The sequence below is a fragment of the Anabrus simplex genome, chromosome 3 (genome assembly GCF_040414725.1).
Source record: "Anabrus simplex isolate iqAnaSimp1 chromosome 3, ASM4041472v1, whole genome shotgun sequence".
NCBI classification, from domain to species: domain Eukaryota; kingdom Metazoa; phylum Arthropoda; class Insecta; order Orthoptera; family Tettigoniidae; genus Anabrus; species Anabrus simplex.
The window spans coordinates 454,062,175-454,089,361 of record NC_090267.1 but is presented as its reverse complement, the minus strand read 5'-3'; the positions used below and the strand labels follow the sequence as shown (position 1 = coordinate 454,089,361).

Genomic DNA, 27,187 nt, shown 5'->3' with positions numbered 1-27,187 from the left:
TGAAGGCCATGCATGAACTTCCATAAGTTACTTGCACTAATAGAATCCATTCCTATTTCGTGCAAGTGGAAGGTGCAAGTAGGTAAGTAGGTGATCACATTTCACACATTTATTTCTCTGTATATTGTAATTTAATTTAGAAAATGTAATTATATTCATGCAAGCATCACACATACCATTCATATACTCAATGGTCCAGGAAGGACACTGGTGAATTAATACAAAAAAAAATCAAGATCTTCCCAGAAATTTGGGATGTTCACAGCAGTGAATTCAGAGAGAGAGAATTAAGACACCCAATGCCTTCAGTACCAATGCAAAGGACTTTAACATGCCACCAAAGAAAAAGATGAGAAAATGGTACAACCTGAAAACACATTTTTCCCAGGAAGGGAAGAAACTTGTAAAAATAAATGCTCCTCCTCAGAGATAACAGCAGAGACTCAGTAACCATATTTTTCAGCTATGAAATTCATAGAGAGCAACATAGCAACAATTTCAAACAAAGTATGATCCTTAGCAAAGGTAAGCCCATTACAGAATATGTATTACCATAGCTGCTTCCTGAGATGTCAATGTACTGTGCATTCGGTTTTGGGCTGTGATTTTATGAAATATTACACCTATCTTATTTAGGAGATGAGGTGAGTTTCGTTAGGGCAGGTTTCCAACTATGTTATGTTTAAACTATCACGTAACGTAGCAGCATTTTGATGGGACTTCTCATTCATTTTCTGGGTACCGGTCATTTGAACATTTTAGGCCAGAGGGTCGTAATACCACATAACATAAATGTGCTCACATGCAACGAATGTAAAGTTGCCAAAATGTAGAAAGTTTAAATAGCTAAATTATAAAGTGGAATAATATTTTCTAGCAGTGTTTTACCAAACAGATTCGTATCTCTTTGTCATTTACAGCAGGTATGAAGTGGGAGGGCCCGTTTGTTGTGAGTTTAATCTCTAGCAGGAATTTGTGCAGAAACTTTGTCAGGTAGCACATTTCCACTTATAACATTCTAATTAATTTCAATAAACACTCCTGATCATTTGTAGATATTCTACGAAAATGTTGAAAGCTATCGGCATTCTCTACTCTCAATTCTTGCAGCAGATTACTGTAGGCTCCATACTGTGGTCTTCTGAGTATCCAGTCCCTAACCCAAGCCTTCTTGACTCTCCTCTTTTTCCATTATTCATAAGAATAAGAGAGCTGCAGCATATCTGATCTGACTGTATGTCACCATTTTGGTTGACTGGCACTGCAATCACATGTAAACAGAATCTGCAAGATACTGCTGCATGTTACTTGTGAAAAACTTCTGCAAGTAACTTGCTTAGTTTCCTTGCATGAAATGTAAACCTGGCAGCAAGTGCCTTGCAACAATTTGGATACTGCTGCATGTTACTTGTGAAAAACTTCTGCAAGTAACTTGCTTAGTTTCCTTGCATGAAATGTAAACCTTGCAGCAAGTGCCTTGCAACAATTTGCAGCAATAACTTGCACAAATTACTTGCTAGTGTAAACCTAGCCTAACAAAATCCCCTATGACTGCCCATTGCAGCCTCTTTTTTGCTAAGCTCTCTACCATGACTGTTGTGAATACATATATTTATAATATACTTCTTAAGGTATATGCAGAAACTGATCAAATCAAACTCAGAAGTGATGTTCAAAAATATAATACCAGGACAGTTACAACAAGTTCCTTGTTATCAGCTACAAAAAAATAGGTTCAAGGTAATTCATTGTTCAGTTAAAAATGTTTAATATACTGCTATTATATCTAAAGAACTACAATTAAATATATTCAGATGTAAGCTTCCATTTTACTCACTGCAGGAATACTTTGAAATTAGGTAACAAGTTGGTTCTATGCTGAAATGACATACATATTATTCCAAGTTTGTGTATGTACTTTCACGATTTTATTTCCTTTGACAATGTCTATTGTATGTAACATACCCAATGACTGAATAAATTTTGTTCTATTCACTTGACTGAACTACCTCTAGGATTATCTCTGTTAAATAAAAGTTTGTATTAGATCATGCGATCATAAATTTATATGATGATCAAAACACTTGCTCATTTATGAATACACGTACCCTTAGGAGTCTGCAGAGCCTTGCTAAACGTAATATTCTGAGTAACTTTGAAGCTGTAGTAAGGGTAGATGCAGTAGAAGAAGCCTTATCAAAATCGGTAAATAAGTCCAAGTAATCAAATACAAGATCAATACTTGACATGATTACAATGAAAAAATCTAATTTGTTCCAGTGAGACTTTAAGTATTGAACAAAACCCAATCCAAACACCTGGAAGAAAAAAACAAAAAGATGTGAGTATTATAAGAGCAACAGTTTAAAGGAAGACAAAAAATAATTACCATATTAGAGATGTACTATACAATCAAATAATTACACTGCACTACACTTACATTGGTAAAACAAACCTAGTTGGAGTACTTTGTCATGAGTATGGATATCAACAGAAATTGACTCTCAGGTTTCTTCCCTCACTAAGGTAACTTGGCTGCACTATTCGAGGCATTTACCTGTTATCTTGCATTTGGAAGATAGTGGGTTTGAACCCCACTGTCAGCAGCCCTTATAATTTTTGGTGGTTTACCATTTTAAACGAAAGCTGCAGGATCATTACTGGATGTTTGAAACCTACACCCATTGAGAAGGTCCAACTTTTAGCTGGTATTGCTCCCGGTGAGATTCGTAGGGAGGTAGCAGCTAACAAAGAAAGGCTCCAGGCATCTTCTTCAGAAGCACATCCTCTCTATGGATATCACCCAGCCACACAGAGGCTAAAATCTAGGAAAAGTTTTCTCCGCACATCAGTTAACCTTGAGGGGAAAGCAGAGAATGCTAGAGTCACAATGTGGAAAGAAAGAATTCACCACCTTTCCAACTGGATAGAGCCGAAGGAAAGTCTTCCACGTGGACAGTATGGAAAGCCCTTAACAGACTCCGTACAGAAGTCGGCAGAACCAAAGTAAACTTGCGGAAGTGGGGCTTCTCAAGTGATTCATCACTTTGTGATTGCGGAGAGCAGCAGACGATCCAATATCTATGTCAGTGTGTTTTATGTCCTTCAATGTGCACTATGAAAGACTTGATTGCAGCCTCCCCCAATGCTATTGACGTCGCCCAATACTGGGCAAGCATCATCTAGCTCTCGAATATTGTTGCTCTATCTGTGATTGTATAATAGACTTGTATATTTGTATAGTAGGAATGTAGATATCTTGTTGCTTTTTGTTAAATATCTGTAAGTAAAGTTGATACTTCTAACACGAATAAAGAAAGAACCATTTTAATACTAGGCAAATGTTGGGGCTGTACCTTAATTAAAGCTATGGTCAGTTCCTTCCCAGTCCTAGCCTTGTGCTGTTCCACTGTCACCATAAAACCTCTCTGAGTAGATACAACGAAAAACAAATAACTTTTTTTTTTTTTTTTTTTTTTCTTCACATTACCTGGATTTATCCTCTCATCCTTCACATCCCATATCAAGATTGAAGATCTGTCAAGAATTAAGGTGATCAGATCTAAATTTTCAAAAGCAGCACATACAGCAAAAATCCTGACAACACATTAAATTCCTATTTATTCACTGAGGATAATAAAAAAAGATAGGTGAATACAGTAAAGCTATCAATTTTATAATCGCATTGTTTGTACTTCGATGTATCTCTCTTATGGTTGGTTTTACATGAAAATAGCTCATGGCAAATGTTTTCAATACAGTGAAAAATAAGGTAAATATCAGTGGCAGTAACGAAAAAGTCCAAAAACCGGCAACTAGCTCTGTAGGCTGTAAAGAGAGTCGTGTCCTTCAGTATCTTTGCAAATTTCAACAAATATATGTGAAATGCTTTGCTTTATCTCTTTCAATACGACATTCATCATCAAATTTGTGCAACATGATCTCTTGGAGATTAATTGGTGGAGAGGAATAGCGTTCCAAAGTATCAGAAATACTGTCACACCCCATCAATGTTTCCACTTTCCAACATATTTTTGCACGGAAATGTTTTTGGCTTTCATTGTCATGGTAGATATTTCCCAACATTTTAGTGCCGTTTTGGATTTATATCAGCTGTCTGGATTGAATGCAGTTTTACTGCAATTATCACAATGTTTCCACCCCTATGGATGGAGGCAATGGAATACATCGACAGTCTGCATTTCCTGGCCGTTGTAAGAGACGACTACAGAGAGTTGAACCCAGGAGCTCTCCACATGGGATTGAGGGTTGATGACAAGAGAACTGCTAGATGAGTCAGGCATTACACCCACTTACTTGTGCCAAACTTATCACTTTCATCTTTCCTCTCTGACCTTCCTCAGCCAACTCTAGATTTCTTTCAACCTTGATGGTTGTCGTTGTTTGAGTCACAAGTCCATCGACTGGTTTGATACAGCTCTCCATGCCACCCTATCCTGTTCTAAGCTTTTCACTTCTACATAACTACTACATCCTATATCTGCTCTAATCTGCTTGTCATATTCGTACCTTGGTCTACCCTTACTCTCCTTACCACCTACCCTACCCTCAAAAACCAACTGAACAAGACCTGGGTGTCTTGAGATGTGCCCTATCATTCTATCTCTTCTTCTGGTCAAATTTAGCCAAATCGATCTCCTCTCACCAATTCGATTCAGTATCTCTTCATTTGTGATTCTATCTACCCATCTCACCTTCAGCATTCTTCTGTAACAACACTTTTCAAAAGCTTCTATTCTCTTTCTTTCTGAGCTAGTTATCATCCATGTTTTCACTTCCATACAATGCCACGCTCCAGACGAAAGTCTTCAAAAACATCTTTCCAATTCCTATATCAATGTTCGAGGTGAACAAATTTCTTTTCTTTAGAAAGGTCTTCCTTGCTTGTGCTAGTCTGTATTTTATGTCCTCCTTACTTCTGCCATCATTAGTTATTTTGCTACCCAAGTAACAATAGTCATCGACTTCCTTTAAGACTTCATTTCATAAACTAATATTTCCTGCATCAACTGACTTTGTTTGATCGCACTCCAATACTTTCATTTTGAACTTATTATTTTCATCTTGTATTCCCTCCCCAAGACTCTGTCCATACCATTCAGTAATTTCTCCAGATCTTTTGCAGAGTCAGATAAAATAACAATATTGTCGGAAAATCTCAGGATTTTGATTTTCTCTCCTTGAACTTTGATACCCTTTCCAAATTCCTCTTTGACTTCCTTTATTGCCTGTTCTACGTAAGCATTGAAAAGGAGAGGGGACAAAGTGCAGTCTTGCCTCACTCCTTTCTGGATTGCTGCCTCTTTTTCAAAGCCCTCGATTCTTATCACTGCAGACTGATTTTTGTATAGATTGTAAATAATTCTCCTTTCTCGTTATCTGATCGCGATCACCTTCAGAATCTCAAAAAGCTTGGTCCAATCAACATTACTGAATGCTTTTTCTAGATCTACGAATGCCATGTACTTGGGCTTGTCCTTCTTAATTCAGTCCTGTAAGACCTGTAAGATCAGACGTAAAGTCAGGATTGCTTCACATGTTCCCACATTTCTTCTGAAGCCAAACTAATCTTCTCCCAACTCAGTTTCAACTTGTCTTTCCATTCTTCTGTAAATAATATGTGTTAAAATTTTGCAGGCGTGAGATACTAAACTAATGGTGTGGTAGTTTTCACACTTGTAAGCACCGGCTATTTTGGGAATAGGTATAACAACATCCTGCCGAAAATCAGATGGCACTTCTCCTGTATCATACATCTTAAACACTAATCAGAACAACCTCTCCATGTTGGTTTCACCTAAGGCAGTCAGTAATTCTGAGTGTATGTCATCAATTCCCATTGCCTTGTTCCTAATTATGTCTCTCAAAGCTCTGTCGAATTCAGGCCTCAAAATTGGGTCTCCCATTTCATCAGCATCAACAGCCTCTTCCTGTTCCAGAACACTATCATCTACTTCTTTACCTTGATACAGTCTAGCAATCCAAGCAATCCAACACCTATTTTCCATATCTCTGCCTAATCATAATGAAGTCTATTTGTTACCTTCCAGTGTCTCCAGGTCTCGTCCATGTATACAGCCATCGTTTGTGGTGTTTGATCCAAGTGTTAGCCAGGACTAAATTGTGATCAGTGCAGAATTCAACCAGCTGGCTTCCTCTTTCATTCCTTTGTCCCAATCCGAATTCTCCTACTGTATTACCTTGGCCTACCACTGCATTTCAATCTCCCATCACAATTAGATTCTCATTACTTTTACATACTGTATTAAATTTTCTATCTCTTCATATATTCTTTTGATTTCTTCATCATCTGCTGAACTAGTAGGCATATAGACCTGCACTATTGTGGTGGTCATTGGCTTGGTGTCTATCTTGACCTCAGTAATCTTTTCACTACAGTATGTTGGTCATAGTAGCTTACCCACTACCCTATTTTCTTGTTCATTATTAAACCCACTCCTGCATTTCCCCCGTTTGATTTTGTGTATCTGTATTGCTCCTATTCCAAATACACAGCTTCACCCAATAATGTGTCAACTGGTAGCTGCCATTAGACCTCAAGAGGTCTACTTTAAAAGGAGATATAATTTTAAGAAAGCCAACTGGGAAAGATTCACCAACTTACTGGACGAGAAGATCCAACCACTCAATCCAATTCCAGAAGCACATCAACAGTTCAATAATATCATCTGGGAGTGTTCAAGAGCTACAATCCCTTGAGGATGTAGAGCAAACTACATACAAGGTCTAACTCAGGAAACCTCTGCCCTCCTGACAGAGTATTATAAACTATTTGAAGAAAATCCTTTCAGCAATGACACCATCACAATGGGACAACAAATAATTTCTTCTATTTCTGAATTTAAAATGGTCGGTCGGTTGTGATAAATTGCAACAAATAGTTTTTCAATTTATCCTTATTTGTGTCTCCAGTCTTGAATACAGCATTGAGACTTCTTTTTTCCACTCACAATTACATTACACTCCTGCTATAAAGGTTAGTCAATGTCAATTGAACAGACAAGTTACTAACATTTTCTTCTGATGCACACATGAACAATCATTAAAAAATATTTTAGCATATGGCTCAAGATACTTATAAGGACGGGTTTGGGTAGATTTCTTCAAGTGACAAACCACCACTGATCTCTCCCACTCCCAGCTGCTGAGGCTGATATCATTCATATTTTCAGTTCCTATCAGTAACTCATTTGCTGAAAGAATCTTCAGTGTAATGAAGAATCAGTTGTCAGATGAAAGAAACCAGATGTATTTATGAAGTTAGTGAAGAGAGAACTGCAAACCACAGTGAACTTTTCTGAAAGTTGTACTGAGTTTCTCACTTTTCTGAAGGAGAAAGGCAGTGAAGAACTGTTGAAAGCAGCAAAGTTTAAAGTCCGAGCAATTTTACTGTTTCTAAAAGAAGACATGTTTCTGGTTACTGTCACAACACTCGCAGCAGAATCTGGCATTGAATATGCATAGAAAAGTTGTGATTGAGAATGCAAAGTAAGAACATGTTCTTAATATTCATTTTTCTTAATGTTAGTATCTTTTTAAAAAAAATGCTTCCATGTCTAATGAATGTTGCTAATAAGAACACTGAATCTTTCTTTCTTTTTTTAAAAATCTTATTTTAATTTTATTGTCTTTTGTTCCTGGGTGCTGTGGGTGGGAGGTGTTGTCTAACCAAGGGTTTCTTGAAAAATGGCAAGCCTAATGCCAATGTACAGACCTTCATCTAACATATTTTGTATAACTTTCTTGGTTTGCTTGTCATCATTCTCTTGTTCATCCTGTCATTTCTTCAGTACTTATCACAACTATTTGGTCTATCATCATCATCATCATCATCATCATCATCATCATCATATTCATTGAGAAAGAGAAAGATTTCAGTACATAAATTGAAGGAAGAAGAGCGGAGTTCTAACTCTGAGACAAATGATGGCATCGCAAAAAGAAAGGACAATTTTCTTGGTCATTTTAATTGACTCTAATTGGCATAGGATCTAAATCCTCTTCAACTTATATTTTTGAATTTCTTTCTGCCACTGCAGATTGCCCTAAGACAAAGAATGCTATTTGCAATAATATAATACAAATTTCATATTAAACTGTTCGATAAATTGAAGTTTTCTACATCCCCAAATAGCTATTCTTCATAAACATTATAACTAACTCCGCAGAATTTGTATTGAACTTTTCAATGTGAGAATGACCACTTCTTTGCTTAATTGCTTAGAAATCAAAAATAACTTGAAGGAATTTAGGAATGTCTTTAGAATACATCCATGGCTGCCGATCATTAAGCCATATAGTCACGCAACTGTAATACTTCACCTATCTATATCGCAAGGTCATAAATCGCAAAAAATAGTTTTTCAATTTATCCTTATTTGTTTCTCCAGTCTTGAATACAGCATTGAGGCTTTTTTTTTTTTTTTCCACTCACAATTACATTATACTCCCCCTATAAATGTTAGTCAAATGTCAACTGAACAGACAAGGTACTAAAGCTACCATAAACATTCATTTACTACATTTGCTGGTGCAAACAATGACAATGCTACTCAAAACAGCAACAACTCTCAACTGGAAGTGTAAGACTGTGCTGTATTATAAGTTACTGATGCAGGAAGGAAAATTTGTTAAAAAATTACTGTACAAAATGCACCTATGCATTGATACATCCTTTTTGATTGGTTCAAGTCCACTTTTCTTCCAATTCCTAAGAAAAATCTCCAAAATCAATCAGTGATTACTGCCTTATAAGTATCTTGATCCATGTGATAAAATTATTTTTTAATGGTCACCCATGCGTGCATCAGAAGAAAATGCAAAGAAGCCCTTAATCCTTCTCAAGGGTTTCAGAAATGAATTTGGTACACTGCAAAGCTCTGTTGGAGTTCCGGAATTCCCAACTCCTCCTAGCTGTTAAGGCTAGTTGAGGCTCAATACTGACCACACTGTTCTAATTTCCTAAACTAGAGGTCAATAATGTCAATAATACCCTCCACATCTCCCACAAGGCAGGAATGACATCTAAGCTTACCTTACATCTATAGCTAATTGAAATAGTTTACAATAATACACTGACTGACAGAGCAAATGCAACACCAAGAAGGAGTGGTCAGAACTTTATGCCAATTGCAGGGTAGACTGACGTCACTGAGGTATGCTCATGATGTGAAATGCGCCGCTGTGCTGCGCACGTAGCGAACGATAAATGGGACACGGCGTTGGCGAATGGCCCACTTCGTACCATGATTTCTCAGCCGACAGTCATTGTAGAACGTGTTGTCGTGTGCCACAGGACACATGTATAGCTAAGAATGCCAGGCCGCCGTCAACGGAGGCATTTCCAGCAGACAGACGACTTTACGAGGGGTATGGTGATCGGGCTGATAAGGGCATGTTGGTCGCTTCGTCAAATCGCAGCCGATACCCATAGGGATGTGTCCACGGTGCAGCGCCTATGGCGAAGATGGTTGGCGCAGGGACATGTGGCACGTGCGAGGGGTCCAGGCGCAGCCCGAGTGACGTCAGCACACGAGGATCGGCGCATCCGCCGCCAAGCGATGGCAGCCCTGCACGCCACGTCAACTGCCATTCTTCAGCATGTGCAAGACACCCTGGCTGTTCCAATATCGACCAGAACAATTTCCCGTCGATTGGTTGAAGGAGGCCTGCACTCCCGGCGTCCGCTCAGAAGACTACCATTGACTCCACAGCATAGACGTGCACGCCTGGCATGGTGCCGGGCTAGAGCGACTTGGATGAGAGAATGGCGGAACGTCGTGTTCTTCGATGAGTCACGCTTCTGTTCTGTCAGTGATAGTCACCGCAGACGAGTATGGCGTCGGCGTGGAGAAAGGTCAAATCGGGCAGTAACTGTGGAGCGCCCTACCGCTAGACAGCGCGGCATCATGGTTTGGGGCGCTATTGCGTATGATTCCACGTCACCTCTAGTGCGTATTCAAGGCACGTTAAATGCCCACCGCTACGTGCAGCATGTGCTGCGGCCGGTGGCACTCCCGTACCTTCAGGGGCTGCCCAATGCTCTGTTTCAGCAGGATAATGCCCGCCCACACACTGCTCGCATCTCCCAACAGGCTCTACGAGGTGTACAGATGCTTCCGTGGCCAGCGTACTCTCCGGATCTCTCACCAATCGAACACGTGTGGGATCTCATTGGACGCGTTTGCAAACTCTGCCCCAGCCTCGTACGGATGACCAACTGTGGCAAATGGTTGACAGAGAATAGAGAACCATCCCTCAGGACACCATCCGCACTCTTATTGACTCTGTACCTCGACGTGTTTCTGCCTGCATCGCCGCTCGCGGTGGTCCTACATCCTACTGAGTCGATACCGTGCGCATTGTGTAACCTGCATATCGGTTTGAAATAAACATCAATTATTCTTCCGTGCCGACTCTGTTTTTTCCCCAACTTTCATCCCTTTCGAACCACTCCTCCTTGGTGTTGCATTTGCTCTGTCAGTCAGTGTACTTTCAAGCAACAAGAAATTCATAGTAAGTTACACATCTCATACTATACCTTTATCAGAAATTCAATGAAGTAAATGAGGAAAAATATATTATTCAAGATTTTGAGCAGTATATTTAATGGCGTTTTCGAATGAGGGTTAATGTATATCTCAAGAATTATTGGTACTGAATTGAGAATTATAGCAACATAAATAAAAATGTCAAACCATTTGTTCACAGCAGTTTTGTAATATTTCATTCGCCACCTACAAGAGAAATGAAGAGTTATAACCTTCAATAATACAAATCATAATATCACCTAGACACTAGAAAACACATAAACTACTGTTACCTTTCTCGTGGAGGGCGATAAAATAGATCTGAAGCAGACATCATATCGATGATCTTTCTTCTCAAGAACATTACACAGCCTCTCTCCTTCCAGCAGGCTTTAAGATCATCAACATTCATGACAGGCTTGTCTCTGTCTGCTGCCACTTCTACAGTTCCAACCAAAACACGAATTCCTTCCTTAGACAGCATCCCATGTTCAAACTGCCGCCAGTAGGATACCTTAAGAATCAGACAATAGCGTGAATAATAATTGTTAAATAACATTCAATGTCCTGAGGGAACCATATACAACTAGAGTAGAAAAGTATCAGTTGAGTGAGATACCTAAAGAACTTTCACCACTTGCACAAATACATTTTCTCATTCTGTGCTTTATTATTGAAATTAAAATGCAATTTTATTGATGATGTTATGTACTGGTAAATCATTTGCAGCCATATTCCTCTATGAGATTAAAATATTAAAGATAAGTTATGAAGAAATTAAATCATATATAGAATGTTCGGGACATGACAAGGAACAAATAAAAGGATACAATTTCAGTGTTTTTGTTCTGTATTCCTAGTCTTTACCACTTGTATTCTTTTTGTCACTTCCTTTTTACTGTGTTTATCCAGCTTTCTTCTCATCCTACATTTCTCACATCAAAGTTGAAGATTTGCTAAGATAGACTCTCAGTGAGTGTTGATTGCCTGCCCTTCTGATGTAGCTGGAAAGCAGAAACAAGCTTATGTGAGGCTGAGAAGAAATGGATATAGAACAACTGGTTTTGATAAAGAGAGAGTCCACTTATTACATTGCACCGACACAGATAGGTCTTATGGCAACAATGGGACAGGATAGGGCTAGGAGTGGGAAAGAAGTGGCAATGGCCTTTATTACGGTACCGCCCTAGCACTTGCCTAGTATGAAAATGGTAAACTACGGAAAACTATCTTCAGGGCTGCTGACAGTGGGGTTCGAACCCACTATCTACCCAATGCAAACTCACAGCTGCACACCCTTAACTGCACAGCCAATTTGCTTGGTAGATGCTAGTGTTTGAAGATGTTCTTGTCCTTCAGTGTTTTCAGTGTTAGCTCCTATGTTGTTCAACCCTCACGTCTACAATAAGCCAGACTTTCATCTCATGGAAAATTCAGTTTGTAGATGACCTACCATTAGTCTGTCAGAACAAGGATCTTGGTTTCTGTGAAGATGTGTGCTCTCCAGAGATGTGGAATGTGTAACTTGATGATATACAGTAGTTACTTACCTATCACACTCAACTTATACGAACAAAAACTTTCTTAATGCATCTAAAACCAGTTACTTAGATACTAATCAGATTGCTATACTGCATCACGTGTTTGAATCAATACATCTATTAGCTGACATTAGAAGGATATCGATTCTTTTATGGATGGTGGCCCCTGAACTGAGCATAATGTGTTCATCTTAACAGTATTAAAATAAAAAGAACAAAATTCAACATAGTATGAAGTCAAGTCTATAGGGTCTGACAACATGGTTAACTGGTTCGAGTCCCGTTGGTTGAAAAAAATTTCACCACCAGAATGTTGGTCGGCAAGGTTGGAAAGGTGGTGGTATACAATTTCCAACCACTAGCTTGCATGACAAAAATCTGGGTTCAGTTCCAAACCTCTCCGCAGTGTTCATATGAAGTGATGGTATATGATGCTGTTCATGGTGATTTATCTGTAAGATAGCAAAGTTAAGCCTTGACCAGGCCCCTTGGTTCTATTCAACAGGAATAGGCTATGTGCTGGCACCGGGTTTCACTCTCTCTCCCTTCGTACTATCATGTATCATATAATTCATTTCATCTCATGAACTCATCTGACGATGTTGACATCAGGAAGGGCATCCGGTCATAAACGCTCGCTACAAAGATTTATCTCACTTCATACCCAACCCCATAGAAAAATGGGACAAGGGTTGGACATACATATGGATCAAAGAGTTTCATGTTTTCTTTTCAAAATTTCAGCCTCACTGTAAACATGTCAACTCATATGTAAAACCTCACTTTCGGCCCTTGTTATTTTAACCACTATCCAATATAATGTATCGTGACGGGCTGGTAGGATGACAAACACACAACTGGCAACATTTTACTCTAAGACTAAGATGTATTTAACAACTTTAATAACACTAACAGAGTCATACTTGTTCCCAGTTAGCTCACTCTTTTACTTACGCTCACACAATCACAATAGTTCCACAGATTCAGACTACACAATTTCCAACACTGCATGTTGTGCACTGTCTGTCACTGACACTCATTATATTGGTAGCACACTCCAAAAGTCTCCATTCAGTGCTACTGATGGTCTTTGCCAGATTCCACAACAGACACTTACAACCCAGGGCACTCACAGACAACAGACAGACTTGAGCTTCAACTCCATGTCAGAATTCACTTCACAGAAGAACTCCAAGTGAACTACTGAACTGAACTGAACCACTGACTAACTGCCTTATATAGGCCAGCTTAGTACTCAAAGTATTTCCAGAAAGGAAAGGTCTCCAGAAAACCCTCAGTTCAAACATTCTCACCTTAGCTGCCCAGATCATTTTAGTAGATGTCAAAGAGGGGCTGGCCTCTCACTCCTAGTATTTCCTTTTTTTTTGAGTGGTGGCCACAAGGCAGAGGGCAAAGCGAATAGTTAAGCCAGGATGTCAATTGCTCGTGGGCAGAATGAATTAACTCACTCCTCCTCAAGACCCTGCCAATGTTGACAAGCAAAACAATGGACATCCCATTACAATATCTAGGAGTCCTTCTTTATCACACCTTGTCATCAAACAGCACTGTATTTACATATCCAAGAAACTTAGCTCCAAAATCTATCTTCTTCACAAACACCCAGACTGCAATTGGGATGCAAATGTAACTACAGTGTCTTTTGCTACTCTAGCAGTTGTGTACTCTAAGGTGAATATTGTGCTCTGGGTGGGAAAACAGCACTCACACGACTAAGTAGGTATGCAGCTGAATGAGGTGTATAGTAAAATTTACAGGCAACAGTCACAGCAAATCCAGGAACAATGCTGAACAAGAGCTATCCTTTTCCCCATGCAAGAGGAGAGCAAACATGGTAGAATATACAAGAAATACAAAGATTACAAAATCTGATCTGAAAATAAACACAGACATGTTAAAACATAGAGACAGGATTGGAATGACTATAATACGAGGGTCGAGTCATAAGTCATAATATATAAGTAATAATAATAACAACGTAAACGTTTCCACCTTTTCAATACTAAAATATATTCACAAAATTATAAATTACACGGTACTAGTTTTGACCCATCTAGGGGTCATCATCAGCCGTATTGGAACAAAGATCACTTTTGGCGAAATCCTAAGAAAATGTTATTTTAAAGAATAACAAGTGAAATGAGATGTTATTATGGTAATAGTTAATAATACAAGGAATATACATACTAAGAGGTGTTTAACAAAGAATAAAGTATAAATGGGGTGTTGTAAAAATTATAATCATGGAAATCAGTAAGTTCTTGTATTGAAATGAAATATGGCTTAGGAAGAGGGCTTAAGGTGGGGCTGAAGGGTGCGGGAGAAAGTGTAATTGTCTTGGAAAAGTACCTTTGATTAAATTTAGGATTGAGTTTAGGTTGGCTGCATTATTGTTTCTGAGGAAAGTGATAAATAGATCGAAGAGTATGTTGGGTTTCTTTGAGATTTCATTGAGATTGTGACTGGCATTAAAGTATTGGTCTAGGTGTATGTAGTAATTTTCCATTATGTTGAGTAAAGGGCCCTTGTTTGAACAAGACATGGACATCCTCGTATTAGCCATATTTCATTTCAATACAAGAACTTACTGATTTCCATGATTATAATTTTTACAACACCCCATTTATACTTTATTCTTTGTTAAACACCTCTTAGACCGGGCGAGTTGGCCGTGCGCGTAGAGGCGTGCGGCTGTGAGCTTGCATCCGGGAGATAGTAGGTTCGAATCCCACTATCGGCAGCCCTGAAAATGGTTTTCCGTGGTTTCCCATTTTCACACCAGGCAAATGCTGGGGCTGTACCTTAATTAAGGCCACGGCCGCTTCCTTCCAACTCCTAGGCCTTTCCTATCCCATCGTCGCCATAAGACCTATCTGTGTCGGTGCGACGTAAAGCCCCTAGCAAAAAAAAAAAAAAAAACACCTCTTAGTATGTATATTCCTTGTATTATTAACTATTACCATAATAACATCTCATTTCACTTGTTATTCTTTAAAATAACATTTTCTTAGGATTTCGCCAAAAGTGATCTTTGCTCCAATACGGCTGATGATGACCCCTAGATGGGTCAAAACTAGTACCGTGTAATTTATAATTTTGTGAATATATTTTAGTATTGAAAAGGTGGAAACGTTTACGTTGTTATTATTATTACTTATATATTATTCTCAGTTCAATACGGACCAAAAACATGAAATTCCTAATCATAAGTCATGGCAACTTTTTTTTTTTTTTCTCTTGCGAACAGGAGACAACACGGAAAATTTAAGGTATGCATTTGGAAATATAGGGCATCTACGTATGCATAATGCCTGAAGACAAATTCTGACTTCAGGACATTCTCGTAGGAAACTGACAGAACACAGGCCATTGGTAAACATTGTTTTATTATGGTATAGACAGGAGACACAAGGCTACGTACAAAGGACAGGTCTCCACTGGTTACAGACCTTCGAAATAATCACCCAAGGTTTCCACTGTGCGTTGCCAGCAGTGAGGCAGATCAGCAGTTGATACTCTACCTCGTTTGAACGTCTCCACCCACCTCGCCACTGTTCTATAGGGCATGGCATGCACACCTAATGCTTCCCGTAACTCTGCATGGCATTGGCATGCATTTCTGCCATGGAGAACCGCTATTTTAATATACGATCGTTGCTCCTGCTTGTTGATTTCCATTTTGTAACGCTCTCACTCACGCACTGAACTTGGGGGCACACTTAGACCCACACTGTTATTTACATACACCATCTAGAGGCATCATACGCAAGTACATACCATACGTTTCCGAATGCATATCTTAGATTTTCCGTGTTGTCTCCTGTTCGCGAGGAAAAAAATAGTTGCCATGACTTATGACTCGACCTACGTAGTTCATGGATAACTCTGGGTTTGCTGCTGTTCTGCAGCTTGTGGTTGCTCACTGATGATGATAGATATGATACAGGAAAATCACTAATGCATTGAAGCCAGTATAAAATATGATTACACAAATACTGCAGATCACTTCACTACCTGGTCTGGTGGACAGAGTAGCATGAAGATTCCTTCCAATGTGTGCATCCGGAGTCCACAGAAGACATCCTACACAACCAACCCAATCAACTACTGTTCCGTATTGACTTTACAGCAAAGAAAATTAATTTTAGTAGGCCACAAAATTTCTGATACGACTGATACTTTTCTACAAGACTTCAAGAACAAGTAATTTTTATATGTTCTTATTTATGTTTTTTTGTTATTTTTGTGTTTTTTACATTATGACAAGTTGAAACCCTTCAAGATCAATTCTTTCTTATGGACTTCTAATGTGGTGTTTTTCGTAGAGCATTTCTATAAACTTTATATTCTTTTTCAAGACTAAAGGAGGCCCAATAGGACCAAAACATGTATTTTTGTGTTTTTAATCAACATTTGTGTGTTGACCAAGGTGGACTACTAAAATGAAACATTTTCTTTAAAGGATCATCCAGCAGACCACATAATGAAGTGATCTGCAGTGTCCGTGCAGTGATCATGTTTCTTATTGGCTTCAAAGCATTAGTGATTTTCCTGTGGCATGTCTGTCATCACTGTAGCCTGCCTGGTGACCATACGTCTGTATGGTCTGATACTGTGGTTAGTTGGTTCAAGTCCTGTCGGTTGATAAAACTTTCACCATCAAAATGTTGACTGGCAGGGTAGCAGAAGTGGTGGTGTACAATTTCTAATCACTGTAGATTGCATGCCAAAAGCCTGGATTAAATTCCAAACCTCTCTACAGTGTTCATATGGACATATGATGCTGTTGATGGGGATTCATCTGTCGGATGGAGACGTTAAGCCTTGAGCAGACTCCTTGGTTCTATTCAACAGGAGTAGGCTATGTGCTGGCAATGGGTTCACCTTCTCCCTTCCTAATTTCTTTTTCTTTCTTTCTTTCTTTCTTTCTTTCTTTCTTTCTTTCAGTTTTATGACCCAGTACTTTTTCATATGTTTCAAACTTTGTGCCCTTTTTAGTGCTGAAAATACCCATGTTGTGAGTTTCTTTCTTATGGGTGTGAAGTAGATGTTTGTGTCCTGGATTTTTCTTTTTTTAATGTTATCTTATTTGTGGTGTTTTCTGGTTTAAGGCCAATTTCCTTCAGATCCTCTCTTATTTCTCTGACCCATTTGCATCCTGTTGTTGTATTTTTTTTTATTCACGATTATACTGTACCAGTTGTTTCAGAAGTCTTGAATCCTACATTTTCATTATGTTGTCAAAGAATACCAGTATCCTCTTATACATATTATCAGTAATGAGTTCCAACTCTTTGTACACGACTTTGTTGGGCACTATCTGCCACTGTCTGTCTTTCTGGTATTTTTGTTGTTGTTGCAGGTTCTTCCAATTCTTCTTTTGATCTTCTGGAACCTGTAGGTCATTGCTTGGTTGTGCAGGTGAAAGAGGGTCCCTGCTGCACATGTTGCTTCCAGTTTTATCACTGTGTTGTAGTATTTTAGTTTTATTTCTATGGATAGGTATTTGTTTTTTGTAGATGTCCCAGGTTATTATGCTTTAGCTAGCTTGTTTGTTCTTATTTTGATTGAGGATTTTTCATTTAGTTTGTTTGTTATTACTTCTCCTAGGTATTTGAACTGTGTAACAATTTTGACTTTATTACCATTTAGGCTTATTTCTGTTAACACAATGCTGTCCGCTCACGTATCAATACGTGTTTCCAAGCACGGTGCTCAGCAGCCGATCACGTATAAATACGTGTTTGTGCAAGTCTGTCTTCTGATGCCATTTAACGGTCATTGAGGAACTATTTGGAGATTATCGTTGATTTGCCTAAATGGTAGAAAAACTACGCTTCTTTCAGTACTGGTTTTGCCCGTTTTAGTGCGTCAGTTGCATTTGTTTTTGCCTTCGAATATCTTCCGTGTATCCATCAATGCTAGTAAATAAAAATGGCAGCCCCGGTAAACAAAAACAGTGGACTGACTCCTGGTGATATTATACATGAATTATACGCTGATAATTTGTCATATGTTTCCCGTGATTGTGAGGAGAGTGAAGATGAATTGTCTAATGATAATTCTAGTGCTAGTGTCATGCATTTATGTGGAAGTGATGCGTTGAATGACACGTTTATTGCACCATGTGAGCAATGACCTGATGCTTCAGATAGCAAAGATGGTCTAGATGTAAGTACTGTTGATAATATTCTCCCTATTTCTGGCAGTGAGTGGCCTAACAGGATATTATACTGTTTTTGGAGTCTTTCTCGTGGACGCCTGGCGTTAAAATTTCGCCGAGTGAACCTGAAAATATAGGCTGTGATGTCAAGTTGTTCATTTGTAATGATTTGTTGGCGTATATGGTGGAGGAATCAAACATATATCAATACCAGAATGAACCGAGATATAAAATCTCACCAAAAACTTTAAAGTGGACAGATAAAACTGTGAATGAACCTAAAATTACTAAATTATGATACCCTGCAATAACTCCATGTCTCTGCCAAAACCTTCCGGCCTCAGGGGCCAGTTATACGTCAGATGGGCCGGACAACAATGTGTTAATTATGTTTTTTAAACATAATTTATGTCTTTTTGAAAGATATTTTAAGGACAGTTTTAGTTGCAATGTTGTGAAGATCTCATATCTGTGTTTTAGCCTCGTCTAGATCAATTGCTAATAATGCCAAGTCACCAGCAAAACTAAGACAGTTTATTAATAGAGCTCTGCATTTGGAGAAAAACAACCGCTCGAGCATTGCCCACTTCGTGCCGCTGCTCGACGGCTGGGAAAAGCCCACGCTGCGATAAGGCTGTGGCCGTCTACTACACCATGTGGCCGGTCGTCCTTCACCTCTCGGTGATCAGTGGAACGCTCGAGCACTGCCGGGCGCTCGAGCGTAATCATAATCCCGGTCGGTGACAGTAAAACCGCCGCGCGCTCTACAGTGCGGAATGCATTAGACATCGCGTGTAAAACCAGTTGGTGACTGGGCTTTGAGCAGTGTAGACAGCGTTATGGATCAACCAAGTATAAGTCGTAAACGCTGCATTCAAGAAACGAAGGCTTCTTCTGGGTTCGTGCAGTGTGCCACATGTGATACTGTACTTTCTTACCAGCCAAGCAAAACAGGTATGATTTGGCGCTGAAAAAATAACTGAGGATCAGAATTCCACCGAACACGTGCAGTACCAAGCAGCATAAAGAAAGTTGGTGTTGATAAGTTGGTCGATATGAGTGGAATAGATTTGCTACCGTTAAATACTTGTAGTAAGATTGGCTTCAAGAATTATTCGCAGGAGCTCATCAATGTTGGCGCCACTTATGGCAAAGTCAATGATAGAAGATGTTCTTACGCACCCTACCACTGTATCACGGCATATTAAAAAAAGGCCGAAAAAATACGGGCGACAATGGTGCCGAAGCTAATATGTGCCACAAAGAACAAAATGTGTGCTTTAGACGCTGATCTGTAGTCTGATAACTACAAGAAGAGAACTTTTTTGACTCTGACATCGCATTATGTTAACGATGAGTGGCAGCTAGAAACGCTTGTTTTGCTAACAACTGAGTTTCCGGACATACCTAAGACAGGAGAGAACATTCGGCACGAAATCGAAGAGCGGTTGCTTGAGTTAGCATTTAACAAGAATGATCTTACAAAATGTTACTTTGTCACCGACCAAGGAGCTAATATGAAGAAGACACTTGAATCTTACGACCGTTTGCCTTGCTTTGATCACTGCCTGATGACTGCGCTTCGTCACACATGTTAAGAGACGTTTTTAGAAGATGAAGCTCCTGAAATCCTGTCGTGTCTGCTATCAGCAAGAGCTATAGTAGGCTATTTGAAGAGATCGGGTCACTCGGGGCGTCTGCAGCACTCTGTGAAGCAAGAAGCTGTAACGCGGTGGAACAGTATACTGTTAATGCTCAATTCCATCATAAGTTTAATTGACGATATTCGAGATCTATTAGAATCCCGCGGGCAATCGAAACTCTCAGAAACTTTCCATGAAGAGTGCATACTAGAAGTTATCGCTTTTCTAACCCCTTTTAAAGAAGCGAGTTTGGATTTGGAAAGTGTAACAAGGCTGGAACGTGTGCTGCCTTGGTACACGCGTCTGTTACATCATTGTGAACCAGAAGAGAGTGACAGCGAAGTAAGAAATATTTTTATAAGTTTTGATCGTTTATTAACCTGCTGAATTATCGGAATTTAATTATGTATATATTGTTTATCATTTTCAGTGCATGACGAAAATAAAAACGAGAGCAGCATATTTCAGCAGAGGCTATCCGTTACAAAGCCACGGTTCTATGGCCATCACGACGTCATTTGAAGAAAGTCACAGCAGAAGAAAAGCACGTCGCGTATGCTGAAGTTCGACGATTGTGCTCGTAAATGTGCCTGTAAATGGTAAGGTCGAATCACTGAAAAAAGATAGTAAACGAATGTTTCTGTATAGGCTTTTGGGCTTATGCCGTGTCAAGAAAATAAGGCATAAGCCCAAAAGCCTGTACAGTATCATGTCTTTAAGTACGGCCCAGAAAATCATTAATGACAACAAAACGAATGTTTGTTTGTCTAATCTTCCAACTTTCGTTAGATCAGCAATTATGCCGTCTAAAATGTACAATATTTGGGAAGTGTTTCGCAACCTAAATATTCCACAATGCGTTTTGATGTAATTTTTGCGATATATAAAGGAATTCACTGGAAATATAGCTTTTAGTAACCAGTATCCTAACTTTTATACATATTTAAAGGTGACATGAATGCATTACGGATGTTTTGTTCATTTTTAGAGCCCATTCAAGCAAACAGTGACCTAGTTCTTCCCATGAAAAAGTCCAAGGTGGACTGGAGTTCGGATGAGGACGACGAAGATTGACACAAAAATACTACTAATGATCTCGACAGGTACCTTTCGCTCTCCAAATCCGACTGTAGCTGTGCCGAATGCCACATTTTGAAGTGGTGGAAAACGCATGCGGAGTTATTTCCAAGGCTGTCAGTAGTAGTCAGAAAAGTTCTCTGCACTCCTGCTACTAGTGCTGCCAGCGAGAGAAATTTTAGCCAGGCCGGTCACCTGCTGTCCAGCAAATGATCGTGCTTGGAATCAGACAAGGTAGATGATCTCTTATTGATCCATCACAATTTCGTAAGTATTCTGAACATACCACGTAATCACAAGAAAGAAAACATTCTTCAAACGCTATGAATGTATGATTCTACTTTCATTTACTTCACAGGAAGAAGTGCAAACCGCCAGCTGTAGTAGTAGCTCCAGGAACACAAATGAATCCTGTGCATCAGGCAGCACCAATGACGAAAAACGAATTGTATATTTATGATTCACATATAACTTTATTTACAGGTCATAATTTGTTTATAAATTAACGCTTGTAAAAAGAAAATTGATGAGTATTTGTTTAAAAACAATCCTGCATTTGTTCTTGATCCTGCATTTGATACTAATACAATGTATATGTGGCCGAGTCTGGAGATAGGCTACACATAGCCCACTATTACTGTGTCCCCGTTTATCTAGCGAACGGAATAAAATACTATATGAAGACATTACAGTTCATAACGTTACAATTATTAGATACATTATCACCTCAAAGACGAAAATCCAATAGTCTGCAACATATTAACACATTTCAAATGTAACATATACAATTTAGGTTATAGAACTGATAGTACGAAAGACATTTGTAAAATAAATAGGTGAGGATTAATGTAAAGTAGTGGCCTATGATCTCGAGTCCGGCGAAGCGCAGCTCGCTGGCTGGCTAGCACTGAGCCCGCCGGTTACTGGCGACCGACCGAGCGTTTGGCGCGCTCGGCCAGTCACTGATGATCGGTAGCCTGCAACCGGCTGCACAGGACGCTCGGCCGCATAATCCCGAGAGTCAGAGAGGCGAGCAGTACTCGCCGGTAAAAATCAGAGATAATGCAGACCTCTATTTATTAATCTATCAATGTAGTGCTTTGTATAACCATTACTTATGCTATTTTGAAAATACGGCTAATTTCTTTCTGAAAATCATTCTTGGACAAGGGGATATTAAAGCAGTTTATTTACTGGGAGTTGAGCTATTATTTGTTCCATTTCAGCAATGGTGGTTATATATTGCTTCTGGTGATATGAACTAGACCAATTATGTTTGGGCCCTTCACTAATAAGCTGTGTTTCCTTGTGCTCAAAAACAACATCAGTTAAATTCTTAATTGTAGGGTGGAAATTATGGTTAGACTCAATATTAGTAGGACATTCTTTTGGCTGATTTTTTTGTTTAACGTAAGAGTGTGAAATTTTTTGTTCAAAGTTTCTTGTTTTCTGTCTAAGATTTTTTCAATTTTGGTGTTGACGTATCTCAAAAAAGAATCTCATTCAAGAGGGACCATAAGGGAGGATGCTTCTAGATGAGCATTGTATAATTTAGAGTTTAGTAAAGACTTTTTTCTATATCAACACTTAACTTCATATTTGATTAACAAAATGTTAGTTTTTGCTTGGGTAGCTTTATGCCATTTTGTCACACAAGGTTTTTTTCCGTATCGTACTAAACTTAAAAATTTAGGAGTAAGATTTGATACAAACACTGTTTTAGAAAATTAATGTCCTTGCCAATTTTAGGCAATGTCAGCTGCTGGCGTAAGGGAAGAAGTAAACATAGCGGGACTGGCTGGGAGACTCCCTTCAACATCTTAAAACTTTAAAACAAAAAAATCAACCTCAACTTCGGTTATTTTTTACAAGTTTCACCCCGAACATCGTATTTTAAAATTTTACATTTTAAGTCTATCCTCAAGACACTATAAGTACATACTTCTCCAGCTTTTGAAGAAAGATCCCTTGTGCCAGATTTTATCTCAAACTCAAACATTGACTTGTTGAGGTTTTAACTCAACATGAAGGAACATTTCATCTTATTATTATCATCATTATCATCATCATCATCATCATTGTAAGTATTTTTTATTTCATTTATGCCAATTTTTGTATCTTTTTCAGCTGAAGATGTTCCACATTAGGAATGAAACATGTACTTTGAAATATTGTAATTTGATTTTATGCTGGATTATGTTACATAAATAATACATAGACTAGCAATGAAAAGCAAATAGTATTGGAAGGTGGGATTCTCCATTTAACCTAACCTTAGTTGAACTAAAACAGTTTGTTTTGATTTTTGTGGTTATTTTTATTTTTGGGGGCATTCTTTAAACCATTCTCTCATTACCATTTTTAGAGAGCCATTGAATGGTGAGAGTCCATCACCCTGGTGTAGTCGTTTTGATTTCAAATGGTGCCAATAATTCACCCCTGAACTTCACTTTTGTCTTGGCGTTTGTGAGGGTCAATTTTATCACAGTTATTAACTTGGAGTGTAGTCCATGATGTCTTAGAATTTTAATAATAATAATAATAATAATGTTATTTGCTTTTCATCATACTAACTACTCTTTTACAGTTTTCGGAGACGTCAAGGAACCGGAATTTAGTCCCGCAAGAGTTCTTTTACGTGCCAGTAAATCTACCAACACGAGGCTGACGTATTTGAGCACCTTCAATTACCACCAGACTGAGCCAGAATCGAACCTGCCAAGTTGGGGTCAGAAGGCCAGCTCAGCCTGGCCTTAGAATTTTTAGTAGAGATTCCCTGTAGATGCAATTGTATGCTTTATTTTTTTTTTCATTTTTTTAAAGTCTATAAATGTTATCACCTTATTTCTGTTCCTTCTCCTGTTGTAATCTATTATTAGCTTGAGACCCATGATCTGGTCAGGACAGCTCCTCTAGGGTCTGAAATCTCCCTGGTATTCTCCTAGTTCCTAGTGGGTGGATGATGGGTGTCATCCAGTATTCTGGTAGTTTTTCTTTAATCCATATATTGACAAGCTGTTGATGAAAGGCAATTTTTGCTGATCCTCCTGCATAATTCTAAATCTCTACAAAGGTCTGATCTTCTCCTCATGCTTTGTAATTTTTCATTTCATCCAGTGCTTGGTAAACTTCTTTTATTGTGATGGGGTTGATGTTTCTGGTGGTGGTGTTATTGGATTCTTGGTGCCCAAATTAAGAAGTTCTGTCAGTTCCTCGCAATTTAGGAGTTTAGTGAAATATTTAGCCAGGATTTTGGCATTGTATTTATTTTTATGGGCAGCTTACCATTTTCATCCATCATTATTAAGGTTGGCGATTCACAGTTTTGGAGTTTTGTAGTAATCTGTGTTTTGCTGAATTCTTCTTCAATTAATTTCATTGCATCCTTATGATGTTCTCCTAATTCTCCTTTTCATACATCACTTCATTCATTTCATCTCATTAACTTCTCTGATAAGGCTGACGTCAGGATGGGTATCTGGTCGTAAAAACTTGCTTCAAAGGTTCATCTCATTTTGTCGCCGGTGGTGAGTTGATAAGAGTCGGTGGAAACATTTAATTCTGGATTTGTCATGAAGAAGTCAATTGAATATATTTTTTTTTGTTGGTGTAAATTCATGTAAATTTCTGTGTTTTAATTTTTGTGAAATTTTAAGACTTATATGAAAGACTGTGTACTGTTAATATTTAATAATCATTATGAGTGTTGGAAGACATTGATATTGGAGATCTCCAGTAATATGTTTGTTGTAACCCATTTTTTGTATCACCCTGTAGTTGCCACGTGGAGGCTTCGATCACGAAATCACCGAGTTTCGCAATCGAAACCTCTAGAAACTATTTCCCACGTTACCATATATGGTGCTGTAATGCCACTGGTGAAAATAACATTAATTTGTATTGGTGAAACTTCGGGTCGAAACATAGGTAGCTTCCCTGATTGGCTGTTTGAGTATTTCCCAATTTCCAGCCTTTTGGCTCCTCAGCAGGAGCAAGGCTCTGTTCAGTGTCTTTGGTTTTCGTATGTCTTAATGATCGGACGCACCTTGCAAGGTGGTCCGCTTAGCGGCTCCAGTCATCTCGGGGCAATCATGTTTTCTTTTCTCAAGTGTTAAATGTAAATGTAAATTCATTTGTTTGGAGTTTACCTTAGACCCTGGTTTTCACCATTTTGATTTTGTAATGCCTTAGTTTGTCAGCTAGGCATATCCTTTGTTATGAGGCAATTCCTTTTATTAACCTTTTGTGTAAATGTAAATTTTTATTTTCCTTCCGAGTTGCCTCCAGTAATTCCACGTCAATTTAGCATACACCTGTTGAGCAATGCGTCCCTCATGATGTGTATTAGGAGAGGACTGCCCCTCTATAGGCCTCTGCGCTAAATTTAATTTCCATTGTTTTCTTTCCTTGTAACATTTTTAGATTGCCTTGTAAGATGTTTGTAATTATGTCATATTCCCCGTTAAATTTTCCTTGTAAACTTCAACATCGAAGTTATGCTCACCCATTTAAATGTAATTGTGATATTGTGTAGATATTTACTTTCCTGAAGAACCACCGATAGGAACCTCGTGGTTCGATTTAACCTTTTTCTTAACCAATGATGTTATCCTTTTAATTGGTGTTCTTTATACCATGTTTAAATTCTATATGTTGAGTAAACTCAGACAAAAGGGTTAATGTTCTCACGTTTCTTTCCCTACGTCACGTAAGATCTCGTCCTCTGCAGGGTTTCCCGGCCTGCTTCCCATACATCCTTCTCTAGTTGTCATGTTGGTTATCCTGAGTTGCCATGTGTTGTTTGAAATTTAAAATGTTTTTCCGGGTGTGTCATCGGCTGACGTTATTCTTTCAGGTTTGTTATTTTGGATTATTAAATCATTACTTGTTTTATATGTACCTTGTATTATGTGCTCTCTTCTGTAAAAGAGGGGTAACATCTGGTCTGGACCAGGTTATTTTTTAGGTTAGACAAGGGTTATTGCTTTCACATCTCTTTCTTCGACAACCACGCTCTGCTACCAATGTTACCCCCCCCACGCCTACACCACGGGGCAGGCTATCATATTATACTACCGTATCGGAATCTACGAGTCTCCTGTTAGCTTAAGACATAAGCTACAGCAGATCGCTTATTTCTCTTTTCCTTCCTTTAGATATATTTATACAAATCTTGTATAAAAATTGTTTTGGAATCAGTATATACATCGATTTCAACACATGAGCAAAGCAGTGGGTAGTATTGCAATAGCTTGTCCAGCCCCGCGGTGTAGGGGCAACGGGTCCGCAACACATGAGCAAAGCAGTGGGTAGTATTGCAATAGCTTGTCCAGCCCCGCGGTGTAGGGGCAACGGGTCCGCCTGTCACCCGGCGGCACCGAGTTCGATTCCCGGCTGGGTCAGGGGTATTTAATTGTAAATGATTAATATCCCTGGTCAGGGGACTGGGTATTTGTGTTGTCCTTAATGTTCCTTTTCTCACACTCAACACTTTACACTTTTGCAATTTCCATATACACGCAGGTTCATAACATATGGTGAAAACTAGGGGCAAAACATCTTTCTAGGTCAACACCCCAAATAAATAGCTTTTTTTTTTTTTTTAAATTGTAATAGCTTTTAACTCCCTTCATCCCATCAGTTCCAAACACCAAAAATAAATTTACCTTTTTAGCCTTTAGAATTCTTAAATATGCCTCCTTGGTCATTTCCTTGAATTCTCTAGCTGTTGGTTCACTGGGAACTTCTTTCTGACAATCAGGGCATGTGGTGAGACGATATCCCATATAGAAGTCATCATCATCTTCATCCTCATCCTGAAACAGGAATATTAAAACTTAAAAGACCTGAAAGGAAGAGAGCCATACTCAAAAATATGTTCATTAGGTGATAGAAGCAAAATATTTTTAAAAACTAGATTTAAAAATCAGATATCTTATTCTTCTTAATCTGTTTACCCTCCAGAGCTGGTTTTTCCCTCGGACTCAGCAAGGGATCCCACCTCTACGGCCTCAAGGGCAGTGTCCTTTATTTTGTGTTCGACTTTTGGCCAGGGGATACAACTGGGGAGGACGACCAGTACCTCACCCAGGAGGCCTCACCTCCTATGCTGAACAGGGGCCTTGTGGGGGAGATGGGAAGATTGGAAGGGATAGACAAGGAAGAGGGAAG

General features: G+C 38.9%; 1 protein-coding gene across 1 annotated transcript in view; it reads right to left on the bottom strand.

Moving 5' to 3' along the window:
* Positions 1 to 27,187, bottom strand: part of LOC136866856 (sperm-specific sodium:proton exchanger) — a 268,108-nt gene that overhangs the window by 89,044 nt on the left and 151,877 nt on the right. Inside the window, exons 9-12 of the mRNA XM_067143951.2 lie at positions 26,683 to 26,832; positions 10,865 to 11,085; positions 10,583 to 10,778; positions 2,109 to 2,318 (exon numbers count right to left, since the gene is read on the bottom strand). Coding sequence (XP_067000052.2) covers positions 2,109 to 2,318; positions 10,583 to 10,778; positions 10,865 to 11,085; positions 26,683 to 26,832 — 777 coding nt within the window. The remainder of the gene's footprint in view (positions 1 to 2,108; positions 2,319 to 10,582; positions 10,779 to 10,864; positions 11,086 to 26,682; positions 26,833 to 27,187) is intronic.